Source organism: Eutrigla gurnardus (assembly GCF_963514095.1).
Source record: "Eutrigla gurnardus genome assembly, chromosome: 12".
NCBI classification, from domain to species: Eukaryota; Metazoa; Chordata; class Actinopteri; order Perciformes; family Triglidae; genus Eutrigla; species Eutrigla gurnardus.
The window spans coordinates 6,306,510-6,332,701 of record NC_139926.1 but is presented as its reverse complement, the minus strand read 5'-3'; the positions used below and the strand labels follow the sequence as shown (position 1 = coordinate 6,332,701).

The following is a 26,192-nucleotide window of genomic DNA, read 5'->3' as shown; positions in this document are numbered from 1 at the left end:
TTGCCATACAGACAATATAAATGTATTATATACTCCAAAGTGATTGTTTCTTTTTCATTAAGTGTGGTGTAACGTGACGATCGTAGCCAGCAGAAGCGGTGCATTTAACTTTCTTAATGTCGTGTTACGATCAACAATGTTCATCAAAGATAAATACAAGCAGCTCAAACTAACCGATCACAGTTATTATCTCTGACTTCCCATCACGATGGACAGCTCAACTCTGGCCAACCGAATCTCATGGAAAGGCACATAAGTAACAAAACATTTTAAGGACATTCCTCGCGTTTTGACATATCATTTTAAGTTTTGAAAGTAAGTTAAATGACGTAACATAATTACACATCACAAACATCCCTCCTAATCTGTAACTTCAACAGTAGTCCCTCACACTTACTATACTATCTCACTAAAAACAAAAGCCTACCTTGATCATGGTGAATTCCCATTACTACTTTTAATCGTATAGGAGCAATATACAACATTCAGAGCATTAATATATCAGCAACTATTTTCCGTGTAAGTCATAGTGGACTAATATCTACCTGAGCACTCTCCCTCTGTGTGTGTTATTATCAGCTTCTCTTTGCTCCGTTGCACGTTTCTGTGAACGAACCCCGCTGGCTAGCTTAAGGCTGCCACTCTTCAAGGCTCTCATAGCGGTTACAGCTGACGACGCCGTTATGACCAACGGGGTCGTCATGGAAGTGTAGCACTAACCCTCCAGTTCTGCCTCATGTAAACACTTTGAGCTGTGTCAGCACGTTTGTTGTACTGTTAGAGCTGTTAGCAGCGTTAACTGTGTTAGCTGCTAGCCGGCAGCCCAGGCATCACCATGTTGAGAGCTGTTGAGAGACAATCAAAATGCTCCTGGTATCCTATCTTCAACTTTAACTGTAAATAATAAGCCATCTGTTTCACATGATGATATCGTTGTGTTGAATTTGTGTGGTTGATACACACTTTTTAAGAATATCATCTTTATATTTAATGTGGCTACTACTTTGTCTATTTGCTTCTGTAGATTTCTCCTAAATTTAGCATTACATAATAAACCATTTGTATATTTAAACATAATACTTCAGAAACTTGTAAAACAAATTGTCTTTATGTAAGTAATGAATTGGGATAGTTGCATATCTATTAGTTATTTATTTAGGTTTTTTTTTTTCCCCCCTATTCACTTGTCATGTCTTCGAAATTTAAGTATTTTTTTTTTTACCAGACTCCAAACCAGAAATCTCCTCTTCTGTATGACTTTATACCTGTATATATTATTCCTCTCTATTCTGATGGGTTTTACACAGGGGTTCGTTCATGTATCCTTCATAGCCTGATTTATACAACATATATAAACAAAAAAAAATAGATTTTTGTTTTCATGCCAATATTGACTGTAATGTATTGAAATCAGTACATATTTAATAAGATAATAGATTATACTATCTTATCTTAGCCCTCATGTTCACACACACCATGCAGACAGAGACAGACGGGGTGTGTGTCTGTCAGCTGTTGCATCAGCTGTGTTGTCACTACCGGTGTGCTGATGTCAGCCAGAGGGAGTGTTCCTATTGGCTGTTGAAACTGCAGCATCAGAAATCGTGTTACTGAACTTCACGCACCTTTGGAGCAGGTTTTGATGTCCTGAAATCTGTTTGATTTTGCCTTCCTTACTCGTTGTGTCCTCACTTCCTGTCCCGTCTCTCCGTCCATCCCGCTGTTCTCTTAATTGGTCTCTCTCTCTCTCTCTCTCTCTCTCTCTCGGCCTCTGAATTATCATATACAACGTTTGAGGGGGAGAGGAGGAAGCAGAGGGGGTGTTCACTCAACCACCGCACATGAAAGCAGCCCCCTCCATCTGGTCTACATTATTGGCACACAGATATTTGAGACATCTTTTTTTAGTTTTTCAAACAATAGACTGTTTGATTTATGAACTGGCATTAGAATTTCATTGCAGAAAAGCCACACATGAAAAGATAACAAAGAATGAGATATTTGTCTGGGCAGAGAGAAAATGAATTTATCCTCATGGACTGGCTGTGATTCCTCCCTTTCAGTCAGCCCTGGTGGGATTTATTTGGTTCATATTCAAGTAGGAACCTCTGAGACTTCGGAGTGAGAAGTCAGCTTCTGTAAGCCTTTTTTTTTTTTTTAAATCTTTGATCATTTATGAATATTGGAGGTGAGCTGCAGCTCTGAGCTCTGATTACTTTTTCACTACTTTTATATTTTACTTTATGTCATTTTTCTATGTAGCTACTGTTTGTGTTGTGAAACGTTGTAGCTGCCATTTGCATTCAGTTGATTTGTGCTTCTTTGGGAGCATGCTGTGACGATACTTGTATGGTTGTTTTACACACCGTTTCAAACAGGACAATAACGTTGCGTTAAAAGAAAGAAATCAGTACTCTACTGGTCATTTGTCTTCAACATAAACCAACGATCCACAAGAAAGCAGAAACAACATCAAAGATAAGACGTGATAAGAGAAGCAGGGGCATTTACAGTATTACAGCAGCAAAGAGGAAAGTGCAACAATAATATTATAAATAAGAAGGTAACAGTAAAGACATTACAAAAAAAAGCAGTAAAAAACTAAATATAAAACTATAATAGTGGACAGGCAGACTGCTTGAGTTCACATTATTGCACAAATTAAATAAGATATATGAATGTGGTTATTGCACATGAAAGACTGAGTCACTGAATGAGTCATTTTTCAGTTTGGGGTATGTTTTGTTATTATGTTGACTAATGTCTTGTGAACACTGGCAAATATTACAAGTCAACCAATTATAAACAGATAGGATTCGTGTATGAAACATGATATTCCATTTTCATTCATTTAAATGCTCCGGACACTTTTTTTGTAATTACATATTGGAGATATTTAATACTGTTTTCATTCATGTTCCTGTTATGTAAGTAAAATGTTGAATGGAACATTTTCCATCCTGTCTGAAAGCATCAAATTCATCCTGTATTTGTATTTTCATTGAAATATTTAAAGCCAAGACGTTTTCTTTTTGGCTTCACCGTCAGATTAGATCGGATTTTAAAATTCTGTGGAACATTACCAACTAACTCCACATTGAGGGGAAATTCAAAATTAATAGAAAAGGGCAAACCTGCACTGCTAATTCTCAAATTAAGCACCGACTTGTTTTCTTTCTTCGAGCTTTCTCAATCACGTCTAAATATAGAAGTCAGGTGTGTCTGGTGACCGGGCTTTATTGCCTATGGCGGAGGGATACAGCTCATTTGTTGGGTTTTGGTCCCGCGGCAGTGTGGCTGTATGAATGAGGGCAGTGATGGCGAGGGCCCGGCCGATTAGCATGGTGCACTAACGAGCTGCCACGGCCCTAAAATAACACAGTGAGCGGTGACGGGCGCTAGTTTCCCTGGGACGGGGCCGAGCGGCGCGCAGGGAAGTAAATCAAGCAGGAAAGCGAACCGTGTACAGATTCAAGATGAAACGTCACCCAGATTTATGTGCACAGTAAAAAGCTGCTCCTTTTAATGGCTCCAGTTTCCTCAGAGCGAGACTCCAGTTTCTCCCTCCCTCTCTGTCTCATTCACTCACAAGTTTGAACCAATATCACTTCCTCTCTCTTCAATTCATCCTCTCAGCATATTTGCTCACACTCACTCGTATTCATGGACACACCCACACATGCTTGTCTTTATGACTATTGAATAGTTGAAAGTCGCTTTTATTTAAAGGGCACTTTTCCAAAAGATGTTAATATAAAGTATATTAAACAGAAAAACAATGACTTATATCTTTAACCTGAAATGATTTGACATGATGCAAGACTTAAATCGACAACATCAGAATCCAAATGACTCCATCTACAGGATTAAATGAATGACGGACATTTTTTTTATGTATTTTTGTGTCGTTACTGTTTCTCTGATATGTTTTTACTGAGCCAAGGATGTTTAGTAGGTTCAGCACATTGTTGCATGAATGCTCATTTCCGTTTGCACAAAAGAATAACAAAACCTCATTAATTTGCATTTACACATATGAGTTGGATAATATAAAAGGTAAAATAAAAAAAAACCCAAAAGAAAAGACAGAATCAATTAAAAAAAATGTTTTATTAAACATGAAAATTCTACGATTTGTAATGCATCTTCCTTATCTTCCTATGTTACTATTATTATATATTATTAAGCAAGAAAAAAAACTGGAAACGGAAGGTTCATAAATAAATAGCTCGAGCAGTGATCGGGCTTCTTGGGAATTAAGATAGATATAAGCGAGAGACAGCAATTCAATGTTAAATCTTACCCTCTCTTTGCCATTATTGTCCCATTTCTCCTTTCTTTTCCTATCCTGACGTATCTGTGTGTGTGTATGTGTGTGTTCATCAGGACTGGCCTGGAGGCGATCATGGAGACCTATGCTTTCTGGAGGCCTCCTGTGAGGACTCTCACGTTTGAAGACTTCACCAACATGCAGAAACAACAAGGTGTGTTCAACAAAAACACAGCGTTCCTCTTAATTCTGAGTGGATCGCACTTGTTGCATAATACATAATTAGTATTGCTATGCCACACAACAAGAACATTTTAAAAGGGTGCAGACCCTTCTTGTCCCAATTGAATCCCCCCCTATAGAATTTAGTTTATGTAAACTACATTCTCACTGCCGAGGTGTCACATGCAGCCTGGTCAGTGGTTAATGGCGTCGGACACTAAAGGAGTCAGATCGCTTCCCTCAAAAGTAGAAGCTGGCCTCTGTGTTTCCACGTTGTCTGAGTTCTACTTGGTATTATAGTTGAAGATTGGCCCTAGAAGGAATCTTTTGTTTTATTTTGAAGGGCTGACATCCAAAGCTGATTTGGCTTCCACTTGACGTCACCCAAAATAAATGATTTCAGTTATGCTTGCTTACCGTGAGACACCTGAACATAAACATAAATCCACTGTTTTTAGATGAAGCACCGTCTCCTCTTGACGGGATGTAATTCATTTCATGTTAATGTTCCAGTGTGCTGGATAGTAGAGAAATCAAACCATTCCTCGTTTTCCATTTGATCCAAATCCTTGGCGCCCACTTCAAGGACCACCGTGGTTTCAATGATGTGAATGTGTCGACACAAACCGATTGATTATGATTCTTGTGATTGATTATCGCAAAACAGTAATTACAAATGAACATAAATATGGTACAATTTTCTGCTAATTAAGTGTTTTATAATCAAGTAATCAATTGAATATACATTACATATAAACAATCTTAGTGATAATTTATCAAACGCAGACAAATCTGAATTCATGCTATATTCATATCTTCCTATGGTCTCAACGGGTTGATGTTAAAATGGTCACAACAAAAATATTTAGGTATTATTGTAGATTACGATATATCTTTCAAATTCCATTTAGAAAATAGAGAACATTTTCTCCAGGCAAGGATATTTATCAACTTTGCAACTTTTTCATTACATCACGATGTGCTCTACACGAATGCACCAGTCTTCCGAAGCCTTTTATTCCAGGCTGTGGAAACCTCGTACACCGCTGTACTCTGTGTGCTGCAGCTAAATGGTCTTCCTTGTGTATGTGAGACTTTCACATTGGTTGGCTCTTACATACTTCATACCTCCCACCGGTTCCTTCTTATCCGAGGTCATACACATATAATAACCACAATCAAACCTGCACTCTCACAACGTTCTGCAGATGTTGGTCCTCAAGGTCAGAACAGAATAAGGCAAAACATAAAAAGTATGCTGTAATAATGTACAGTAGGACCCAAACTTGTCAGAGCCAATTACTATAGGGGAATATGAGTCCGTGTGTATGTATCAGTACTGCATCTATATACTATATAAATATCGGTGAGAGTAGAACACAGTGGTAATTAGCATGACCTTGGTGCATGTGCTGTCCCAACCTGAACTCTCCCTCTGCATACTTTCCCTGCGTATATCACCACACACTACATCAGCTATGGTTGTCCTTTATTTGAGCTTGGCCATACGCTGCTCCCCTGGCAGGTCGGCAGGCGTCTGCTGAACTTTTCACCCCACACACAGTCCTCGCAAATAAAAACCATTAAACGAACCCTGTGGCTTTTGGACGGCTCCGCGACACGAGTCAGCGTCAGTCGGGCCACCTCCCTTTGTCCCGGCTCCAGGGCCCCGGCGCGAGGTCTTAGTCATGGGTCATATGGAGCGCCGCTTTTAAAAGTGACGCTGTTTAATCGCTGACCCTATCTCGGCGCTCACCTCCGGGGGTCAGCATGACGTGACGCTTCGTCTGAGCAGGCGGACATGTGTTTGTTATCATTAAACTCCTCCAAAGTCATTAGGATTTAATCAAAGTCCTCGCGCCGCCGGCACTGCATCACTGTGTGTGTGTGTGTGTGTGTGTGTGTGTGTGTGTGTGTGTGTGTGTGTGTGTGTGCGCCTTTGCCCTTATGGCAACAGACACCCTTTTCCCTTCATGTAATCAAGTATTCCCCCTCGGCGCTGAAGCACCCCGAGCTCTGCTAACCAGAGGAAAACATGACATCACCCAACTATCATCCTTCTCCCTTTCCCCCCTCATATACAGTATGACTACCTTGCCTTCCCTCTCTCACCCCCTCTCTTCGTTTCCCCCCTCTCCATCTCCTTGAGCAGAGAGCTGCATGATATTATCGAATGCATATGGTGCAAAATCAGAACCCCAGCCAAGCGAGTCCTGGATTATTTAGTTATGCCTCCTCCTCATTTCGGGTTCAAGCTGAATTTCTCCAACAGCAAGATGAACGCAGGCCAAGTTCTCATTAATAAGAGGAATATGTGAATGATATCCCACAGCTATCATTTCATTCTGAGAGGCTAGACATGCTGGATATAATGTGTGCCAGCCCCCTTGAGCTGAATCTGTACAGTACATTGTCTAAACCTGGGGTGGCCAAACTGCGGCCTGCGGGGCCAACTGTGGCCCGCTGCCCGTGTTTTAAATGGCCCATGGTGGATTTTAAAAATGAGTCTAGAATCTGGTTTGAGTATATTTCGAATAAATTACACTGCATGTACATTGACATCCTAGTTTAAACTCTGGATGTCAACTAAATTTAGTGTCCCTATTAACCTTTTGGCACAGAAACCAATATTTTACTGTTTCTGCCTGTTTGTTACATTTTACTATAAAGATTTACATCTTACATTGGTCCCTTAAGATATGAACATTTGGCAATTTAATTTACACTGACACCACCAATAAATACTTAAGAAATTAGGTCTTTGATTTTAAGTACACCTCCTTCGAGGAACTATAATGTTGTGTTGATTTTGGCGGCTCCTGTGGACAAAAGCAGTATTGTTTAGAGCACCAGAGTCCCTTTAGAGTCCAACAGTCTGCCCCACACAGTCCTGGTTCTGGTTCTACTGTGCCTCCCTTCCTTCTGGTGGACCAGCAATAGGGTCTGGTCCTTTTCTGGGCTTGTTTGTGTCTCATCCACTATTGGATGATTCTCCCCTCTTGATCCTAATGGAAGTTTCTGAGTATTAGCTGAATAGAGCTGATTTTGTTGTATATGTAAGTTTTTCACTATCTCATCTGTCCGTGTGTTTCCAGGTGGAAGTACAGGCACTTCTCCCACCACCTCCAGCACAGGAACCCCCTCCCCCTCCGGTGCAGCACACCTCCTGTCTCCCTCATGCTCCCCTCCGACCTTCCACCTTGCTCCCAACACCTTCAATGTTGGCTGTAGAGAAAGCCAGCTTTGCAACCTGGGCCTGTCCGAGTACCCGGCGTGCGCCCGCAGCAACATGGCGGCCCTGCAGGGCTATGGTGGCCTGGCTGACAGTTCCTACGGACGCCTCCAGGCGGCGGGGGGAGCCGTGGCCTCTGCTCAGCCCTCTGAATCCTTCCTGCCGCAGAGGACTTCCTCCTTGATTGCTGCTGGCATGCAGGGCAGCGCTCATGCCTCCCTGACCGGCGGCGGTAGTGGCGGTGGCACCGGAGGCAAGATGGACGCCTACGGCGGTCAGCTCGGCTCCTTCCCGGCCTCGCAGCTTCAGTACGTGATGCAGGCTGGAGGTGGCTCCGGCGCTGCCACGTCCTCCTCATCCGGATCCTCCCCTTCCTCTGCCCACATGTTCAGCGGGAGCCACCACCACGTGCAGCAGGGCTCCTACAACGCTTTCTCCCTGCACAACCCTTACAACCTGTACGGATACAACTTCCCCACCTCCCCCCGCTTGGCCGCCAGCCCCGAGAAGCCCCAGGGAGGTCTGCTCTGCTCCTCGTCTCCTGCCGGGGCCTTCGCTGAGCGCCAGTACCTGTCCAACGGAAGCATGGACACTATGCACATGATCGGCAACCCCACCGGCGGCCAGCAGGGCGGCAGCTCCTGCGACGGGCGTCAATACGGCTCCTCCTCTCAGATGTCCATGCACATGGTGTAGAAGCTGAAGAATCTCTAATCTATGAACCCGGGCTGGTGATGATGTCGAGCCGGTGTTTTTACATGAAGCGGTAATGAACTGAAGTACAAAACAAACCTTTCAGAAAAGGATTTTTTTTAAAGTCACTCCACCACATACAAAGCATTATAGAGGGAGTCAAAACTATTATTTAATTATCTTTGTATTAATGAAGTGAATATTGGGACAGCGACCCGACTGTTCCTGACAGGAAAGCAGCAACAAACTCAACAGGTTTTAGCAGGAAGGAGGCCACACGCTCTGGTCCAGAAGGGATTACCAGTTGTGAATGGTGCAATAGTAGCACTTCTTTTCAAGTGACTCATTTTTATTTTGGGACTCAAAGGCCATGACATCGTGTAACCAAAGAATCTTCACTGTGATCCAGAAGTTTTTGACTTCACGCAGCACTTGTGCCGAATCGTTTTAGAAATGTCAAGGGGTCAGTGGTCCGCCATCGAGGTCTGAAGATGAGGTCACCGAATGACTTGCTGCTCCACATACATGCAGAGACGGAGCATCTGGACGCCGAGGGGTGAAAACATCACGTCAAAGAGCTGCAGGTCCAATTAAGTGAGGCACTCTGTCTTCAACCTGAAAACTCCCAGCAGGCGTACGTGAGAGTTCAGGACTCCACCACACAACTTCATCAACCCGTTATCCTCAGAGACTGGACTGGCTTCACTACTTTTGAGTGGATTATTTTTTTTTTTAGCATATATATAAAAGATGGCGAATGCAATCAATACCATAAGCTTAAAAGTTGTCGTGTGAAAAGTTATAAAAGAAGCAATAGCAAAACAGAGTTATTAAAGTATGTTTTGGTGTGTTGTAGAGATGTGTATTTAAGTGCTGAGCAATATAACAATTTTAAAGGCCAATCTGTTTAAAAAAAAATGTGTGAAAAAAGGGAAATGGCAAAGTAATTCTTTTTTGAAGCATTTTAAAAAAATGTAAATACAGGTGCCAAGCACGTAAAACGCTCAATAAACGTTTTAATTCATGTAAATGGTTTTGATTTATTTGGTTCTCTTCGTGGCAGTAGGTGAGACAATTATTCTGCAAAAATCAAGAACATATTGCTGTGTTTTCCCAAAACACAGGAACATGAGTTGCTCATAAAATCTAATTTGGAGGACGTAAGCAAAACAAATTACAATGTTTACTGTAATGAAGAAAAAAAAAGACACACTGGATGATCTGTATTACGCAGTTATTTACGGACTCGTGTTAAATTATTGTAATGAAAACAGTTTGGAACCATGGGAGGTGACTCCGCAGTCAGTTACAGCATCTAGGCAACAATAACAATGAATGACATGATTATTAATCACACAAAGAGAGCTCTTATAAAACACACACACACACACACAAACATCTGCTCTGCACCACATCACAGGCACGAGCTTCAAACGCTGATGCAATGCATCGATCATAAACCAAACGGGGAGAAAAAGACCACCAAAAAAAAAAAAGACAAATTTTCTCCCTGCTGGTTCTGCTTATTATGAGAACGGAGAATAAAGCTCTTGTGCCAACTGCACTCAGCTGCACTGCTGTTGTGCTCGTTGTGCATAAATAGCACCTGTTTGAAAGAGACGGAGAAATCCCCCTGTAATCATTTGAGCGTCCAAGAGAGGAGCACTTACCCCCCCTTCAAGCTGTGTGTTTGTTACAGCGACGTAGCCGGGGCCAATCAGCGTCCATTACACGGATGTCTTCTGAGCGGCTCCAATCACTTCCCATCATGTACCGCTCCGGCCATGAAATATCATATCTGAACCATCATCAGAGAGCGGCGGGGGTGCAGGGCCGCGGAGAGAGCGAGCCACTATTGGAAACACCTGTTTTTCCAAGCATGACTTCAAATAATGAGCAGGGCGATGCACCGGAGAGAAGCGCATGATTTCATAATTTGGCTCGGCTCCATCTATCTGGACATTATTTCCAATAATTATTCACCTTATTTGTCTGATATACCCCCCCCCCCCCCCCATCTTCACCGCAGATTTACCTCAGGGCCTGTTAAAGGAGATGTATTGGTAAAGAGGGGCACATGAGTCCATGACATAATGCACAGCAGGTCTGTTTTCATACCCTAAACTACCCATCGGGTCCTTAAGTGGAAAGGAATGGCTGAGTTTGAGTAACAGCCACTCTCTGCCTTTCATCGTGGCGGCTTTCATTAGAAACAAAATATGCAAACGACCACATTGATTGATTAATGGCAGAGGGCAACCAGGCTCGCCGTAAAACATGAAACTGGAACAATTGGACATACTGGACCAGGTACTTTAACGAGATCCTCTGACAGAGATGAGAGAGATCTGCTGCCTAATCGGCAGCTTTGAGCCCATTTTGAGTGACAGCATGCTGACTGGAGGGTATCCCATAATCCCCCAATGTCTCAACCATTGATCTTTCCCTTCGAACACATTTCAGACATTTTAACAGACTCAATCACTCTCTGGGGAACTCTACTGGATGCAAGTCCATTAGAGGGAGGGGGCTCAGTGACCACATGCATAAAGAAAAAGGGTAAAATCTTCATTTCTTGGATGTGAGGGTCTGGTTTTGATACAATGCAATGTGAGTTTGTATCAGGAATTCCTGGTTAACTATTGCCCTCTTGTGTTTATTCCTCTCTTGTGCTCCAGATTCGATGACTTGACTCATCTTTACAGTAAATCATGGCTGACAGGAGACGTAGAGCCGCTTTTCTGAGGTGTTACAGTGCGCATGTGTATTGAAGCACTAAATCACCGCTCTTTCACAAAGGGCTTTCACATACCTTCAGCCGCGCTACGCCAGTCAGCACATCTTGAACCAATTTAAGGATTGATAAAGTCATGATACAGATGTCAAGCTTAAAGAAAGAGGGTCTGGTGATGTGGCCAATGTTTTTACAGTCGTAGAAGTGCAGATCTCTGATAAGTTGTGGACTTTCTGCAGCATGATGTCTCCGAAAGTAGATTTATCTGACAATCAGTAAAATCCACATTATACTGCTTCATCTGAAGGCCCCTATCACATACATTTACAAACATGTCGAGGATTAAGTTATAGAATAACGCTACAGACCTGTTTCCTCTGATCGACGGTATGGACACGATGCAAAGTCTGGCACGACCAACAATTAGCAAATACAATCGCATAGAAGAACCATTGAAGTCCCTACTGTGAGAGCCATTCCTTCACAGCATGTTTAAACTTGTTCTCTAAACCAGTTAAGAGATACTGGACATGTATTTCATGAGTTGCAGCTGTGTATGAAAATAAATGTTGAATCTAAAAAAGGATAAGAACATATCAAGCTGCCTAATGCTGATTGTCTCTGAAGCAGTAGTTCAGATGTACTGTAACTCAGTCTCAGTGTGGGCAGCATGGGACACACATGACTTAGTAGTATTAGTAAAGTCAAGTATCTAAAACAACTGATTTGTTGGATTTCTTTTCTTTCTTTTCTTTATGTCAAAAATGTCCACCAAAGTGAGTAGTGTTAATAATAATGTAATTACATTATTAAGAAGTAAATAACTTACTTATGTTCAACCAACATTATCTGCTCAACTGGGATTGAATTAATAGGTCAGTGACCAGCCAAACCAACTACACTGAATTACATGACTTAGTTATAGTTTTCAGTACTTATCTATGATGAGTCATGGGAGCATAAAAATATTGCATTATACTGACTTAACTAACTCATGTTAATGTAACTTAACAGTTGCTCCAATGTTACTCAACTGTTAGTACGCTGTGTGTGGCTGCCTCTGTATTTTGTTTTCTTTTTTATAATAGTAGTAGTATCTTGGAGTTAAATTAAATCCTGTCTGATTGACAGAAAGGTGTTTAAATGGTAAATGGTCCTCATTTATATAGAGCTTTTATCCAGATTCACCCAGTCATTCACACATTCACACACCGACGGTGGAGTCAACCACGCAGGGCGACAGCCAGCTCGTCAGGAGCAATTAGGGTGAGGTGTCTTGCTCAGGGACACCAGGCACTCAGCTAGGAGGAGCCGGGGATCGAACCGGCAATCTTGCGGTTGCCAGCCAACCCGCTCTACCTCCTGAGCTAATGCCCCCCGTTTACGGTCAGGAAGTTCTCCTGTTGTAGAAAGAATGTTCTGGTTTCCTCATGTCACTCATCAGGCAGCTGCTGTTAATGTTGTCACCTGACAAACATGATCAGTGAACCACTTCATCCTTCCAACACATTTAATTCACATGGGAACAATAACAATCACATAAAAATGTTTCGCTGTAGTCGGTCTGCCTTCAGTCAGACATTCTCATTGCAGACAAAACATTTGATACCAAAAACAGAAAATGAAACTACAGCCAGCTGTGAAATTTTATTCTTCTTTACATACAATTACTCACAATCTATTCATTTAAATTTAGTTGAATCTATGGATGGAAGAAAGTTGGACAGTCGTGGAAAAGTACATTTAGAACAGATCTGAAATGGACAGATGAGTGGAAGATCAGAAAAGCCGATCCGGACAAAGATTCAGAGGTTCCTGTAAGAAGGAAATCTCATACATGCTTCAGACTCCAAACTGGCTAAGCCACATATATAGGAAAATAAACACAACATTCATTGTTAAGACTATAAGGTAGAAACACAATTCTATGTTAAGAATAGAAAAACAATGTATAAGTATATGTTTTTCACCGCCATAGTTTACCCAGCAAAAAGAATGATTACAGCCATTATGTACTAGCTTATATTGAGACAATATAGCACAATGGATCATAACAGTGTAACATTTAAAGCATTAAAATGTGGCTTTCCCCTTTCATTTCCATTTTTAAAACACTACTTCAACCTAAAGTCAAATTAAATTAAATTCAAGTATGATCATTGGAACTTGAAGCTATAAAATGATGATATTAATTGAAATATGCATTAAGTTATGGTTTCTCGGGGCTGCAACATTCTCTTGAATTCTCTTCCAGTTTATTCCAGACAAAAAAAGGAAATGTTGGTGTCATGACTACATTGAAAATATCTGTCAATGTGTTTTTAGTGATGGAGCCACCAGTGTGTTCAAAAGTGGCTTCTAAAAAGTCATTTTCAAGTTAACCGAGCCCCTACACTTAACTGTAATTCTACCCCTGCATGCCAAACCTCACTCTAAAGCCTCTATTAAAGACAACCCTTAATCTAAACTTAATCCTGATCTCGTATTTTAAACTAACCTTAATCCGTAGTTTAACCAAATCAAAACAGATTCAAGAGCAGAGGACTGGTTGAGTGCCAACAGTTAACATGATCTTAGACACACGTATGTTCAGTCAGACGGAGAAATGAAAAAGGCACACATATTCTCACACTCTGAGGGAAAAGGCCTCAGCGATGGCATGCAGGTCGACAGGAAACAGTCTAAATGATTTTTCTTCTTCCTCAGGAGGGAAAAGAGATGTTTGAGATATGGTCGACCCACGCTGGCAGGTGGTTCTGATAAAGCCCCCGGCCCAGGCTTTCCCATGGTGCCGTGCCTGCTGAGTACAAAGACGCCCCGCTGGGAAGCCCCCGTGTCTAAATGAGAGAGGTCCGGTGCTGCGTGGAGGCCTGCGGTCAGTTCCTTAGAGATCCAGCGGATAGTGTGACTGACCAGGCAGGTGACCCGGATATTGAAACCCCCGTGGAGGGTTCACTTAAGAGTGTGAGAACCGGAGTGGTGGAGTGTGAGAAGGGTGTGAACTACTAAAGGTAAACTAAGTGGAGCTGTGCTGAAACATAGCTGATTAATGACTGGCATCAAATGAATCGATCTCAACGTCGATTAATCAGTTCCAACAAATATGACTCATTTCTGGCTTATCAAATGTGAGAATTTACTGTTTTACATAAGTGGCCCTTCACGAAAGCCCACCCCTCGAACACAGACTGGCCAATCATAGCATAGCATCGACCAGGGTCCAACAACTATCCGACTATCTTCATTTTCAGGCTGGGGTTGTGGATTTGGAGCTAGTCATGGTTAAATGTAATAATGATACGCGATACCAGGAGAGGTTGGAAGAAGACATACATTTCTTAATTCCCTAAAAACCTGTGACGCTAACATTAGCAGCATGTTAGCACATCATTAACTAGTGTTAGCATGTTCTGCTATGCTAGCTAGTTAAGGTATACTGAATGCATACACATGCATGCTGCTTTTTCTTTGTAATGATTAAAGTGATGGTTCGGAGTAAAATGCACCCTAGGTAATTTCCACCATGACATCCAGCCAAACACCCCCTCGGAAGCATTTATAGCGATGGTCAGCATTGGTCAAGATAGGGCGATCAGCCGAATGGCTTAGTACTAGCGCGATGGTACATAGTGTATATCTCGTAAATTACCGCACTCATAATGCATGGAATGTTAACAAACTCCTGCAGTAGTACACATAGGGTCTGTACTCCCAAAACGAGGCATTTTAAAGTTTGTAAGTACACCAGGAGTTTATTTAAAAGAACACTTGCCTGATAGCTTCTACTGCTAAAGCTGTTGCGTAGACGGCACGTCCATGTTTACCAAGCTTCTTCTTCGTTGGTGGTTAATGGCAGTTATGCTTAATTTTTTTTTATAAATGCTTCTATTATCAGGTCGACAAGTGTTGACAAGTGTTGACATGATAATACAAGCATTTATAAAAAATCAGCGAAACTTTTTCATACTCTAGCGTGAAACTCGCGTCACAGAAACAGCTGGGTAAACGCTGACTGCCATTAAACACCAACGAAGAAGAAGAAGAAGCTGGGTAAACACGGAAGTGCCGTCTACGCAACAGCGGTAGCTTTAGCAGTAGAAGCTATCAGGCAAGTGTTCTTTTAAATAAACTCCTGGTGTACTTACAAACTTTCAAATGGCTGGTGAGTACAGACCCTATGTGTACTACTGCAGAAGTTTGATAACATTCCATGCATTATTAGTGGGGTAATTTACGAGATATACACTATGTACTATAGCGCTAGTACTAAGCCATTCGGCTGATCGCCCTATCTTGACCAATGTTGACCATCGCTAAAAATGCTTCCGAGGGGGTGTTTAGCTGGATGTCATGGTGGAAATTACCTAGGGTGCATTTTACTCCAAACCATCACTTTAACAGTCAATAAAGACCTGTCTGGCTTTACAAGAACAGTGTTGTTCCCTAATTTCATTGTTTTCTGTCTAGATCATCAGGTGATGTGGTAGTTTCACTTTAACAATGTGACCTGTAGGTCTTAGCTTCTAACTTTATCTTATTTTTTCTTTCAAAGCTGGATCAGTTTGATATCATGAATATTTCCTTCAAATGTATATTGTAGAGCCTTCTGTCTCCCCCCCCCCCCCAAGTGTAGTTTGTGACAGTGTGGGCTTCTCTGATAGCTAACAAGGCTTAACAAAGAATCAATTGAAAACTGATTTTTTTTTTTTTTATGTAAAACACGAAGAAATTTGAAAACCACTCTTTGATATGTGGGAAAGTGTGTAGGCCACGACAGAAAGCATTAATTGTTGATTTGCAGGTCAAAAGTGGCCCAAATTGTATTTAATAGCTTTAGATGTCTAAGTTATGTCCAACTGGTGCAGACTGATTTAAATGACTATATCTCAATATGAAACAGGTCCTAAATATGCAAATAAGTTAAATCATTGTATTGCTGTATGTGACCTTGACCCTTAAAAAACTTGAACCTTGAACTAAATCAAGCTTAGTTTAAATCTAATTGCCCTGGCTGTGATCACCATGTAGAAAACATAATATTTTAATCAGTGGACTTTTCAAAGCAGCCATGTTGACATGTAATCAATGACGATGGCTGTATTTCATTTTGGTGTGCAGGTTTCAGGTGATTAATGTACTACGTTTGCATGTTGTCTCACTGAGGCAGAGCGGCCATTTAAGTTGAGATGAAAATATGCATATAAAGAGTTTAGGTTTATTGTTTCCAAAGCTTCCTTTTTCATGCACGATAATAGTGGTAATAGGGGTCATTATGCACATTTAACTAAATAGTACATGCTATTTACACTCAAACTTCAATTTAACTGCAATAAACGTATTCCGGTCTGGGCTTACCAACAAATGTTTCCATAAATTTGATGTTGAGTCTTTGGATAGTGATGTATTTTCAGAGCCGGGAGGCACAAGCTGGTGAGGTTTTTTCCATTTTCAACATTATTATTATTATTTATCTCTTGCCATTGACTGCCCAGAAAAACCCTGAGTCATCTTCCATTCATCTGCCCCCTCCACCCCGTCTCTCATAACTGTGGTTATGATAGCACTTAGCACTCTACTCGACAAATGTAACTCCTTCTTTTGTGTTCATAAGTCATAATTATTCAAGATGAGCAAATTCCTTTCTGCCCTTCACCGTTGGTAAGCTGCCTCTCCTTGTGCGTCTTGCAAAACCTCCTCCGCTCACATCTCCTGCTGCTTGAGAGGAGGCGAGGAAAGGAATCAAGGAGACATGTTAGCATAATGAAAAGCACCCTTTACCTCAAAAACGTGGTTCACACGATTCATCAGGTGTCCGTCCTTGTAGATGTAGTTTATTCACTTGCTGACACAAGAAAGTTGAGCCTGATGATGATGATTGGTGATTGACAACTCAAGCTGCGGTCGCCACTATGCTCCACTCGCTGCTTCTGCAGGAATTTCACATCAAAGCTTGGAACCATTTGCTAGCATTAGTGACACTGTGGCCCAGGTCTGCCCCGAATGAAAGAGTACAAAGCAGAACAAGCCAGAGGTCAGCGCCATACATAAAAGGCCATCCCATAAAAACAACAATGCTTACAAGTGTGCACTTGCAGCAGCGCCCCTCATGTCCTTGTCAGGCCTTCGGAGAGGGCGTTTGCAGTTTTCCATTCGCTACGCTCATTATTTTCACAGGAAGTTTGTTTAACGGTCAAAGTAGGAACGACGATGCGAATGACCAGACAGATTTGAACATGCAGAGCCAGCTTAATAGCCCTGGATAGATAATCTGGAAAATATTCAGGCCGACACACATGCCGTCTGTAAATCACCTTTATAATGCTTGTCACATAAAATGTTACTATGACTGTGAGCTTGAGAGCGTGTCCGCTGCGTTAAAGCTGGCCTGATTTCAGGACAGCCACGCAACCCTCAGCCCCCCCCCCCCCCCCATCAATCTATCTGTGGGGACCATACATGCCTGCTGGTGCGTGTCTGAATGCGAGTTTGAGAGTGGCAGCTGTGCTCTCTTGCATGGACCTCACCTGCACTGGCTGGGCGGACGCCAGGGACAGATTCGCAGAAATTACACAGTGACATTTCTGAAGCCGTCAGTGAGCAAAGTATGTGACTTATTACTCTGATAAAACAACATTCTATTGTTGTCCGGATAACACTATTAAACCACGGCGGGGTAATCCGGTAACAGGCCCGTTGAAAGCTGAATCACACTCGCGCTCATTGTGCTTCCCAGCCGCTCAGCTGGGATTGCATTGCGACGTGCGATGAGGGGGGAAAACAGGAAGCCGGGGTCCACACTCTTTCCCCCGGTGGAATTTAGAGTGACTGCAAATTGTCAGCGAGCTCATAAAACCTGTGCGTCAAAAACACACACACTGACCAAATGCTTGAACTCTGCCAAACCCTCTTTTAAGTCCCTGCAATGCACAGCCGGAGCTTTGTATCCGTGGCCTCAGCATTGAGCGAAGAGTGTGCATGGTGGTATGAATGAAGGACGACCTCTTCACTTATCACATGGAGGGCTTTTATGTGAATATAATCCAGAACCCTGCTGTTGTAAGTCGGAAGGTAATGTGGCTTCATCTCCATGGTTAACTCGTTCTCCCAACTCATCAAATCCAGACGCTTGGTCAGTGGCCCTCGGGGTCCGATAGTGACGAGCCTTTGTATAAGATGCACCGCTTTAAACGTATTCAACTTACCCATCTGTCAGTAGCAGTCGGTCAGAGAAAATGGCCTTGTATAAAGACACGAAAAGACACGGTACGATGCCTGACTCCAGTTTAAATCTTAGTGCCACTAACCAAGTGGCTGTATTTGAAAAGTTGGGAGTTAGAATGTGTTGACTTTGCAGAGATTTGTCATCTACTCTCTTAAAACTGCACCATGGCCCTGTATAACACTATTTTTAGAACAAAATTTGTTGGTGACTATAAGCTTTTTGCTGGAAAAAAGTAGGAGACTTCCAATTATTTATTTTGTCTTCTAGTCAAATACTATATTAGATAACATTTACTGAAGTCATAACTGAAAACAGGAGAAGCTAAAGATGGCATTTCAAAGACCTACACACTTCTGAGTGTTCACTATGTAGATACCCAGCATCCATCTGCAGCTTTCACTTAATGGTCAACTTTTAAAGGAAACTATGAAAGTTTCAATAGCCAGAAGGTCCTCACCAGCTGCATCCGTCTTCTCAGTAATAATGGCAGGTGTTGTCATTGTGCTGCCCAGTTTCTCAGTAAATGAAATCGAATGTCTGCATTTACAGATTGTAATGTATATTTAGCCTCTTCGGCTGCTCGCACAGATAAATGTGTGTATCAATCTGTATGTGAAAGATCTCCAGTTCAGATGTCCCATGTACAGTTTATGAACCCACCAGCTTAATCCCTCACACCTGCTCCATACGGGAATGCCAAGTTAAATTTACAACCACAAGTAAAGAGCCAGTGGAAAGAAGATTTTAATTGAGGAAGGCCATGTGATTTTTGGACTGCAAAATACAGCTGTGTGTGTGTGTGTGTGTGTAGTTTATTGCAATGACTTTAAAAATGAAGTCTTAATTGTGAGAACATGATTTAATTAAATTCAACTTTATGTATACAGCCCAAAATCACAAATCGCAATTACCATATAGGGCTATACAATCTGTATAGCATATGACATCATCTTTCCTGGGATCCTCCATAAAACCCCTTTTAACAGAGGAAAGAAACCTCAGGGAGAACAACACAGGAGGGTTAGCTCTCTGGCATGGACAGAGGTGTAATGGTTGTCATGTGTACAGAATAAACAACAAAAATTACAACACAGTCAATCCATATGACAGAAATGATATACATGTCATGAGAGCAGTGATAGCAGGAACAGTAATTGCAAATATAGTAATGAAAAAGGATTACTATTAATGATAACAGCATCAGAGAATATAATAGAATGATGACAATGACAATAAAACAGAAACAATATCGTAAATAATAGAAATGCAACTAAGTAATAAAAGCAGGCACAACCATGGTCAGGCTGTGAGAAAGCACAAAGACAACTGGGAAGAAGTCAAGTTGGTGACGTGAACTAATGGGATAGGAATGATGCAGGTGGAGAGGTAGAGGAGGAGAAAGGAGCTTAGTATCAGAGGAAGTCCCCCTTTAGCAACATAACTAGGGGCTCGTCCGAGGTAAGCCTGAGCCAGCCCTTAGTATTAGAATAATAGTAAGTGTTATCAAAAGGAGTGTCTGAAGCCTAAGATCTGCCAAAGGCTATCAAGCTAAAAAATAAAAAAAATAAAACATTTTGGGAGAAAATTAACAGAAGTTTCTCAGTTAATTGTCAATAGTTTTGAATAGAATAGGATGCTGCCAAGGAAACATGCAACATATTGTCACCTGAAAAGGTAAAAATGCTGGAGATAATATCAAAGGGAAGATGGGGATTAGTTTTTAACTATACAGCAAGAAAGCAGGACTCAGAATTCACTTTTACCCCCCAGGACTGAATGAATAACGAATTATTGTACTACTTATTATAGCAAGTTAACCTGCATTGCTTCAGTGACTCATTGTGGTCCGCCATGAAAGTTCGACCAGTTGTTCCCTGAACTGCATCTGAATAAAAGTTAGAAATTGCCTGAGGTGTTTGCCACAGTCAGTTTTTATTTGTTTAGTCATCGGTTAAGTTACTGTTTCTTGCCTTGCAAAAGTATTAACTCCCGGCATTTTTACCATTTTGTTGCATTACAATTTAGAATAATTTTTGTTATATGGATTAAGTGCGTGAATTTGTAACGACGCTGAGAAATAAGATCTGAACTCTAAACTTTGTGTATGTTTTATTATAGAATCTTTCTTTGGTGCTCCAAAGCTTGAACATCTGACTCCATCATTTGCACGTGTCAGGCATGGCGTGTCAGGATCAACATGCATAACGTCTTTTCAAAATAAACTTCTGTCTCCACAGAAAGTTAGGTGTAGGTAACAAAACCACTTAGTTAGGCTTAGGAAACGAACGTGGTGGATGTTAAGTTCACTGACTAACAACTCACGTGACTATCAACACAAACACCATTCATGTTACTAACAACCGACATGACAGAGTGTCAACGTTTACTCTTGGTTTTATCTGGGGCATGGACAGCAGTCTCCTGGATGAAAGTCCTGTGTTTGTTTGACCCATCATAGATACCACGTCAGCTGCTCTGTCAGCGGATACATCAAAAACATACGCTCACACCCTAAACGAGTGTCGGCGTCTGACACCAAGGAGCACCGACTGATCTGCATTAGTAGACATCTTGAAAGTGAGAACAGGTTGAAAGTTCATGGCAAACTTTTTCGGTTATTTTTATGATAACCGATTTTAACTGCAAATAACAAGAAATGATTTAAAGAGGATACATGTAAATATACATACATATACACACAGACATATAATATATGTATGGCTATATAAAGCCACGGCTTGGGCAACAGGTTGTGTTTGGACTGCACATCTCTGGCCAGAGCTGCTCTGTCCTCTCTGCCACATAATCCACTTAAAGCCAATTACAAGACTATTACTGAGACCGACTTCCGTAAAATGACAATGGAGAATGGAGCCTGTGGTGGAGGGAGCCAGAGAGAGAGACAGGCCTTCGGCTCTGTCTCTCTCTCTGCCAGCTCTGCACTCATTCTCTCCCACTGCTGTTATCTCAATTAGTTGCAGCAGCGACGATTGATGTAATCACTGTTTTGGCTACAGAGAGGCGAAAGGTGTCGACAGAGTTCCTACTTTGGCGAGATGAGATTTAAGAAGTGTTTTGTGGGGCTGATTTAAGGTCAAAGGGCAGATAGCCAGACACATCAACCCCAGCAACACTTTGACGCTTTAATTAATTTTAAATAAACATATGAAAGTGTTGGGTTTGTGTTAAGCTGCTGTCACCGGATAACATTTTGTTTTCTTTCAGTTTGCAGCACCTGTGTTTGGATATTCTTTTGTAACCTATTTAAGATATTTTATACAAACAGAAAAGCAGACCAACACGGCAATGTGACGAAGAAAACAGCCTCAAATGTCTTCTCTTGAGGTTCACAAACTCCTTTTCTAAGCTTTCAACCACACCTCATGGTCTTCATCAGTGGATGGAGTTTTCAAGGTCAAGAAGAAGAACATTTTGACACTGAACTCAATGTATGCTCATTTTAAAGACAATATCAGCTCATTGTGGAAACTTAAGTCAAGTTCTCTAACACTTTTCTTTTATTCAGGCCAACTGTCTTGTTACTGATAAAACTGATAAGGATGATGTATATAAGACATAAATTAGCAAATAACAACTGGACTGACTAAGTTTACATAACTAAAATGACTGACTGAGAAAAAAATAAATTTACTATCAAACCAAAAAAAACTTTGTTAAAGTCATTAAAACATTTTTTTCCCCAAATTGCTGATGAGGGTCAATAAATCCAGCAGCTGAACGTGAACCTTCAGGCGTCTTAATGAAGAGATACGGAAACTGTTTTTGTTTCGCTCATACAACACTTTCAAGTGTGTGCGCGGGCGAAGCACTGTAGACAGGAAGACATGTGTGTCATCATACATATGGTGAGCACACACGCAAGGCGTTTCTCCAGCATCACATACTGTACAACACATCGATTTAATTACACAGGATGTAGGCCCTGTGACATTCTTCTTCTTATTTATGATGTGTTGCAGCCATTGACGTCAAAACCAGCAGAGAGGGGGAAACCCGGGGCCAGCAGTTAGTCAGGAATTTAAACCACTTGTGTCGGGAAAACACTCAGTAAAGAGCAACTTTCAAAACAAAAACAAATGAGAATCACAGCAATAAGGCACTAAGAGGTGTCTTGTTATGAGAAAATTCCTGCCTCGCCAGTAATTTTGCTGGAGTGTCTTATTGTGCTTGAACCACGTCCACTCGCCACTGTCATACACCAAATGTGTTTAAATCGTCTTCTGTTTTCACTTCCACAGAGTTCGTTTACTTTATTGGTAAGGTAGGAACTCCGCTGCAATGGTTACTTACAAGTTCACAGTTGTGTTCTTGTGCACCGATGTAGACTGGTAGGTAAGGCAATCAGAACCAACACTGACCACAAACAAGGGATCAAAGGACAATGTGAAAACCATGCTTGACTTTTAAACGGCGAGGGCGCGGTGAATAAAGGAGGGAAACACGACACATGGTTGGTTTACCACAGATGGATTAACCCCAAAAAAAACTATTTTGCCGATGGGGCTAATTGCTTGAACAGACAAAAGGGAAGCTGAAGTAACTGTTTAATGATGGTGATTTGTCTGGAGTCATATTTTTGTGCTGTTACGTCTGCTTGTTTTCTGAATGGAGCATGTATCGATGGGTGGCTATGCTAACAGTGTAGCTATTAGCATCTTTGCATTGACTTTACCAAATGAACAATGTGCTTTGTGTTTGGTGTGAACACAGCATTATGTTTTAACAGTTTTACAACAATAGTTTTTTTCTTATATAATAATATTTGAAATTGACAAACATCATGTATGTAATTCATAACACAATTCAGACGGATCAAAGACTTATTTGTCTGCAACATTTCCTGTTTTGGATCACTCTCAGCTCACGCTCTCATGGCGTCATTTTTCAGCCACACAAAGCAGCTGTGTTATAATTTGCCTACAGGTGTTAAGTGATTGATCCTGTATGGATATTGTCCCATCCATAATTTGGAGTCAGAATGGGATTACATCATAAACACTCTTTAATAATAATCTTTAATATTGTCACGAGTTACTTGAAAAAGCTATCTAGCTCATCAAGGTAGAGACGGGGAAAATGGATCCTGATGATTTTTGGGATTATGTTGTGAATTGCTTTTTTTTTTTTGTCCAGGATACATCTTCATATTGTCCCATTTAATTCATTATTGGGAGTACTTGTTTGTTTTGCTTGTTTGGTAATTCCAATGTTATCTTTCCACAAGTAACAATCTTATTGAGGAGCAAGTCAACAGAATGAAGCAGAGAGTGACATTGATGGGCTGGTTGTGCTTCATTCTGTTAACTTGCTCCTACAGGTTCACGGTGAGCAGCCGTACTGTTTCCCAGAGTCACATCCTGCAGATTCACCACTGAATTGGAGTTTCTGACATTGTTATAAATGACAAAGATCTAACCCATTTGGAGATTTCCAACCTATAAACAGATACTATCGATGACATGATATAAACAGCTGTCAGCATCCTCACCAAGCAGAGCAACGTAAGCATCCCATTGGTGTCAAATCTCTGGCCAATCCAATATTCACTCCCATGTAGGGCCGGCATTGTACTCAACATTTGGCTTATCAGAGCACTAACAGCTGCAAACGGCTTTATATGAATATGAGGCACCAAAAATATTGACCAACAGCTGCTAATATGCTGCATAGAAATTCTGAATTGGGTGTTAATTCGTAAAAGATTATACCAAATGCATCGTACGTGTAGCTGTTGAAGTATGGGCTTTGTGCTGTCTCTGCCCAGAATGTTACATTAGCTGTTAGCATGCCCCATTTGCACTTTGAGGCTAAAAGTCAGGAAAATATGATATATGTTGCAGTTGTATTTGTCAGCAGGACTCACTGCTCACATCCCTGTGGTATGAAGCAGGAACAGGTCTCATTTTGCTTTAGGTTAAAGTTAACGCAACAGTTTGGGAACAGCGAGACGTGCTCCTCCGATGCCTGGATGTCCCAGTGTAATTCTGTATTTCTTTCTTTTTTTTATGTCTGTGAGCGAGTTGCCAGCTTTGGTTGTGTCGGTTACAGAGCAGGCACGCCGGGAGCTATCTAGTTACGGCTGCCTGTGTGAGAGTGTGTGTTGGGTGGGGAGGGGCAGCCGGAGCGTTTGTTGAGTGGAAAATGGCCTCTAAAGCTCCTCTACTCACCTTTCGCAGTGACAACATTTAGCGCGGTGTGCCGACCTCCGACTCCCCTCTCTCACCCACTCACCACCCATCCCCCCACCCCCCCCGATCCGTATCCACATTTCCCTTTTTAAGGCTTCGCAACCTGTTTTCGGAGTGATAGGCGGATAAAGTGATTTTGCAGGACTAAATGCCCTTCAACAGATGGTCAGACATGAGAGGGGATTGTGGGTAGAGGTGGTGGTGGTTAACGGTCGGGTTCCTGGTCCAGCCCCCACTGCGGCCGAATGTGACAAAATGCAAAGTGGAATTCGCCTGCCACTCCAGTCCAGAATTGGCCCAGGGAAAGAGCATGTGAGAGGCACGATGGCATGTCCTTCGCGGTCCAGGCGAGCTTGTGTGACAGCTGCGATGTTTATAGGCCAGCTTCGATGACAGTCTGGTGGGGGTGGGGGGGGGGGCTCGGCTCTTTTCAGACAGGAATTAGGTTTGTCATCAGATTCTAAAATCCTTCTGATTTATGACATTTCCACTCCCATTTTCCCTCCTACCCCTTTGACCCCCACCGACAAACGCCCAGCGGGGAGACGACGACTTTTGGCAAAACTGTTTGTTTGTTTACTTCTTACTTTCACCCCAAAGGATCGATTTCCGACCCACGCCGTGCACCATGCTACAACACCCGTGCTGCATTATGCTGCTGAGTGATGCTTTGTTGAGAAAGCATGGCAAATTGATAATTTGATGTCTGGAATTATTTGTAGTCTGAACTGTTTGGGGCTTTTTGTGAAGTTTGTTTTGTTGTTCCTCATGTACAGTAAGGAAATGACTTCACTCTTTATTTTTAGATTCACCACCAAGTGTGTTTTCCAGCCAACAAGTGTCGCCTTCCCTGAGCAGCTTTGCAAGCTTCCTTGTGATTAAAAGACAATAGAAATATTAAACAGGTATTTTATAGTCTGTGGTATTTCATTAAATAAATGTAAAGACATTTTAACCACAATGTGGCTTTGTATGTGCAGATATGTTCTATGTTATATAAATGTTAAGCTGCAGTTCTGCTTTATTTCTGCACTAATAGAAAACAAATTGAGTTATATGAATGCGGAAATTAAAAAATGACAAGTAAAAGAGTCGGCATGAAGCCTGGTTCTGCTAAACATCACCTTCGGCTGTTTCCATGCCAACAGCTGAATTGGTGTGCACACAGTAGTGTCGCTGAGGTGATGTTGCTTTGATATTTTACGGTTTTGGCCTTCAGCTGAATAACACTGACTGAACAGGTAGAGCCTGAGTTTCTTTATAAAAATAATAATAATTCATTGGACTTAAATAATGCTTTTTTTAAATAAAGACACTTAGATTAGATGCAAATACAGAATAGTGTTAAAGACACAAGATACCAAAATACAGACATACAAATACAGCATTTAGGGGTTTGACAGATCACGTGGAGTGGCAGTGGGATTCAGGTGTTGTAGGCCTTTGTGAAGAGGTGGGTTCGTTGAGTTTTAAAAGAGTAGAGTGAGTCTGAGTTGCGGATGTTTGGAAGGAAGAAGTCTGGGACTTCTTCCTTCCAGGCTTGGAGCAGCAATGGCAAAGGCTCTGCCCTCCAAGGTGCGGTGCTTGGCCCTGGTGATGGGGGCCAGTTT

The 26,192-nt window shown here is 41.7% G+C and overlaps 1 protein-coding gene across 1 annotated transcript in view; it reads left to right on the top strand.

Annotated features, from left to right (window-relative positions):
• tbx15 (T-box transcription factor 15) overlaps window positions 1–9,447 on the top strand; it is a 36,691-nt gene extending 27,244 nt beyond the window's left edge. Inside the window, exons 7-8 of the mRNA XM_084022820.1 lie at window positions 4,387–4,484; window positions 7,588–9,447. Coding sequence (XP_083878946.1) covers window positions 4,387–4,484; window positions 7,588–8,420 — 931 coding nt within the window. The 3' untranslated portion in view covers window positions 8,421–9,447. The remainder of the gene's footprint in view (window positions 1–4,386; window positions 4,485–7,587) is intronic.
• The last annotated feature ends 16,745 nt before the right edge of the window (window positions 9,448–26,192 follow it).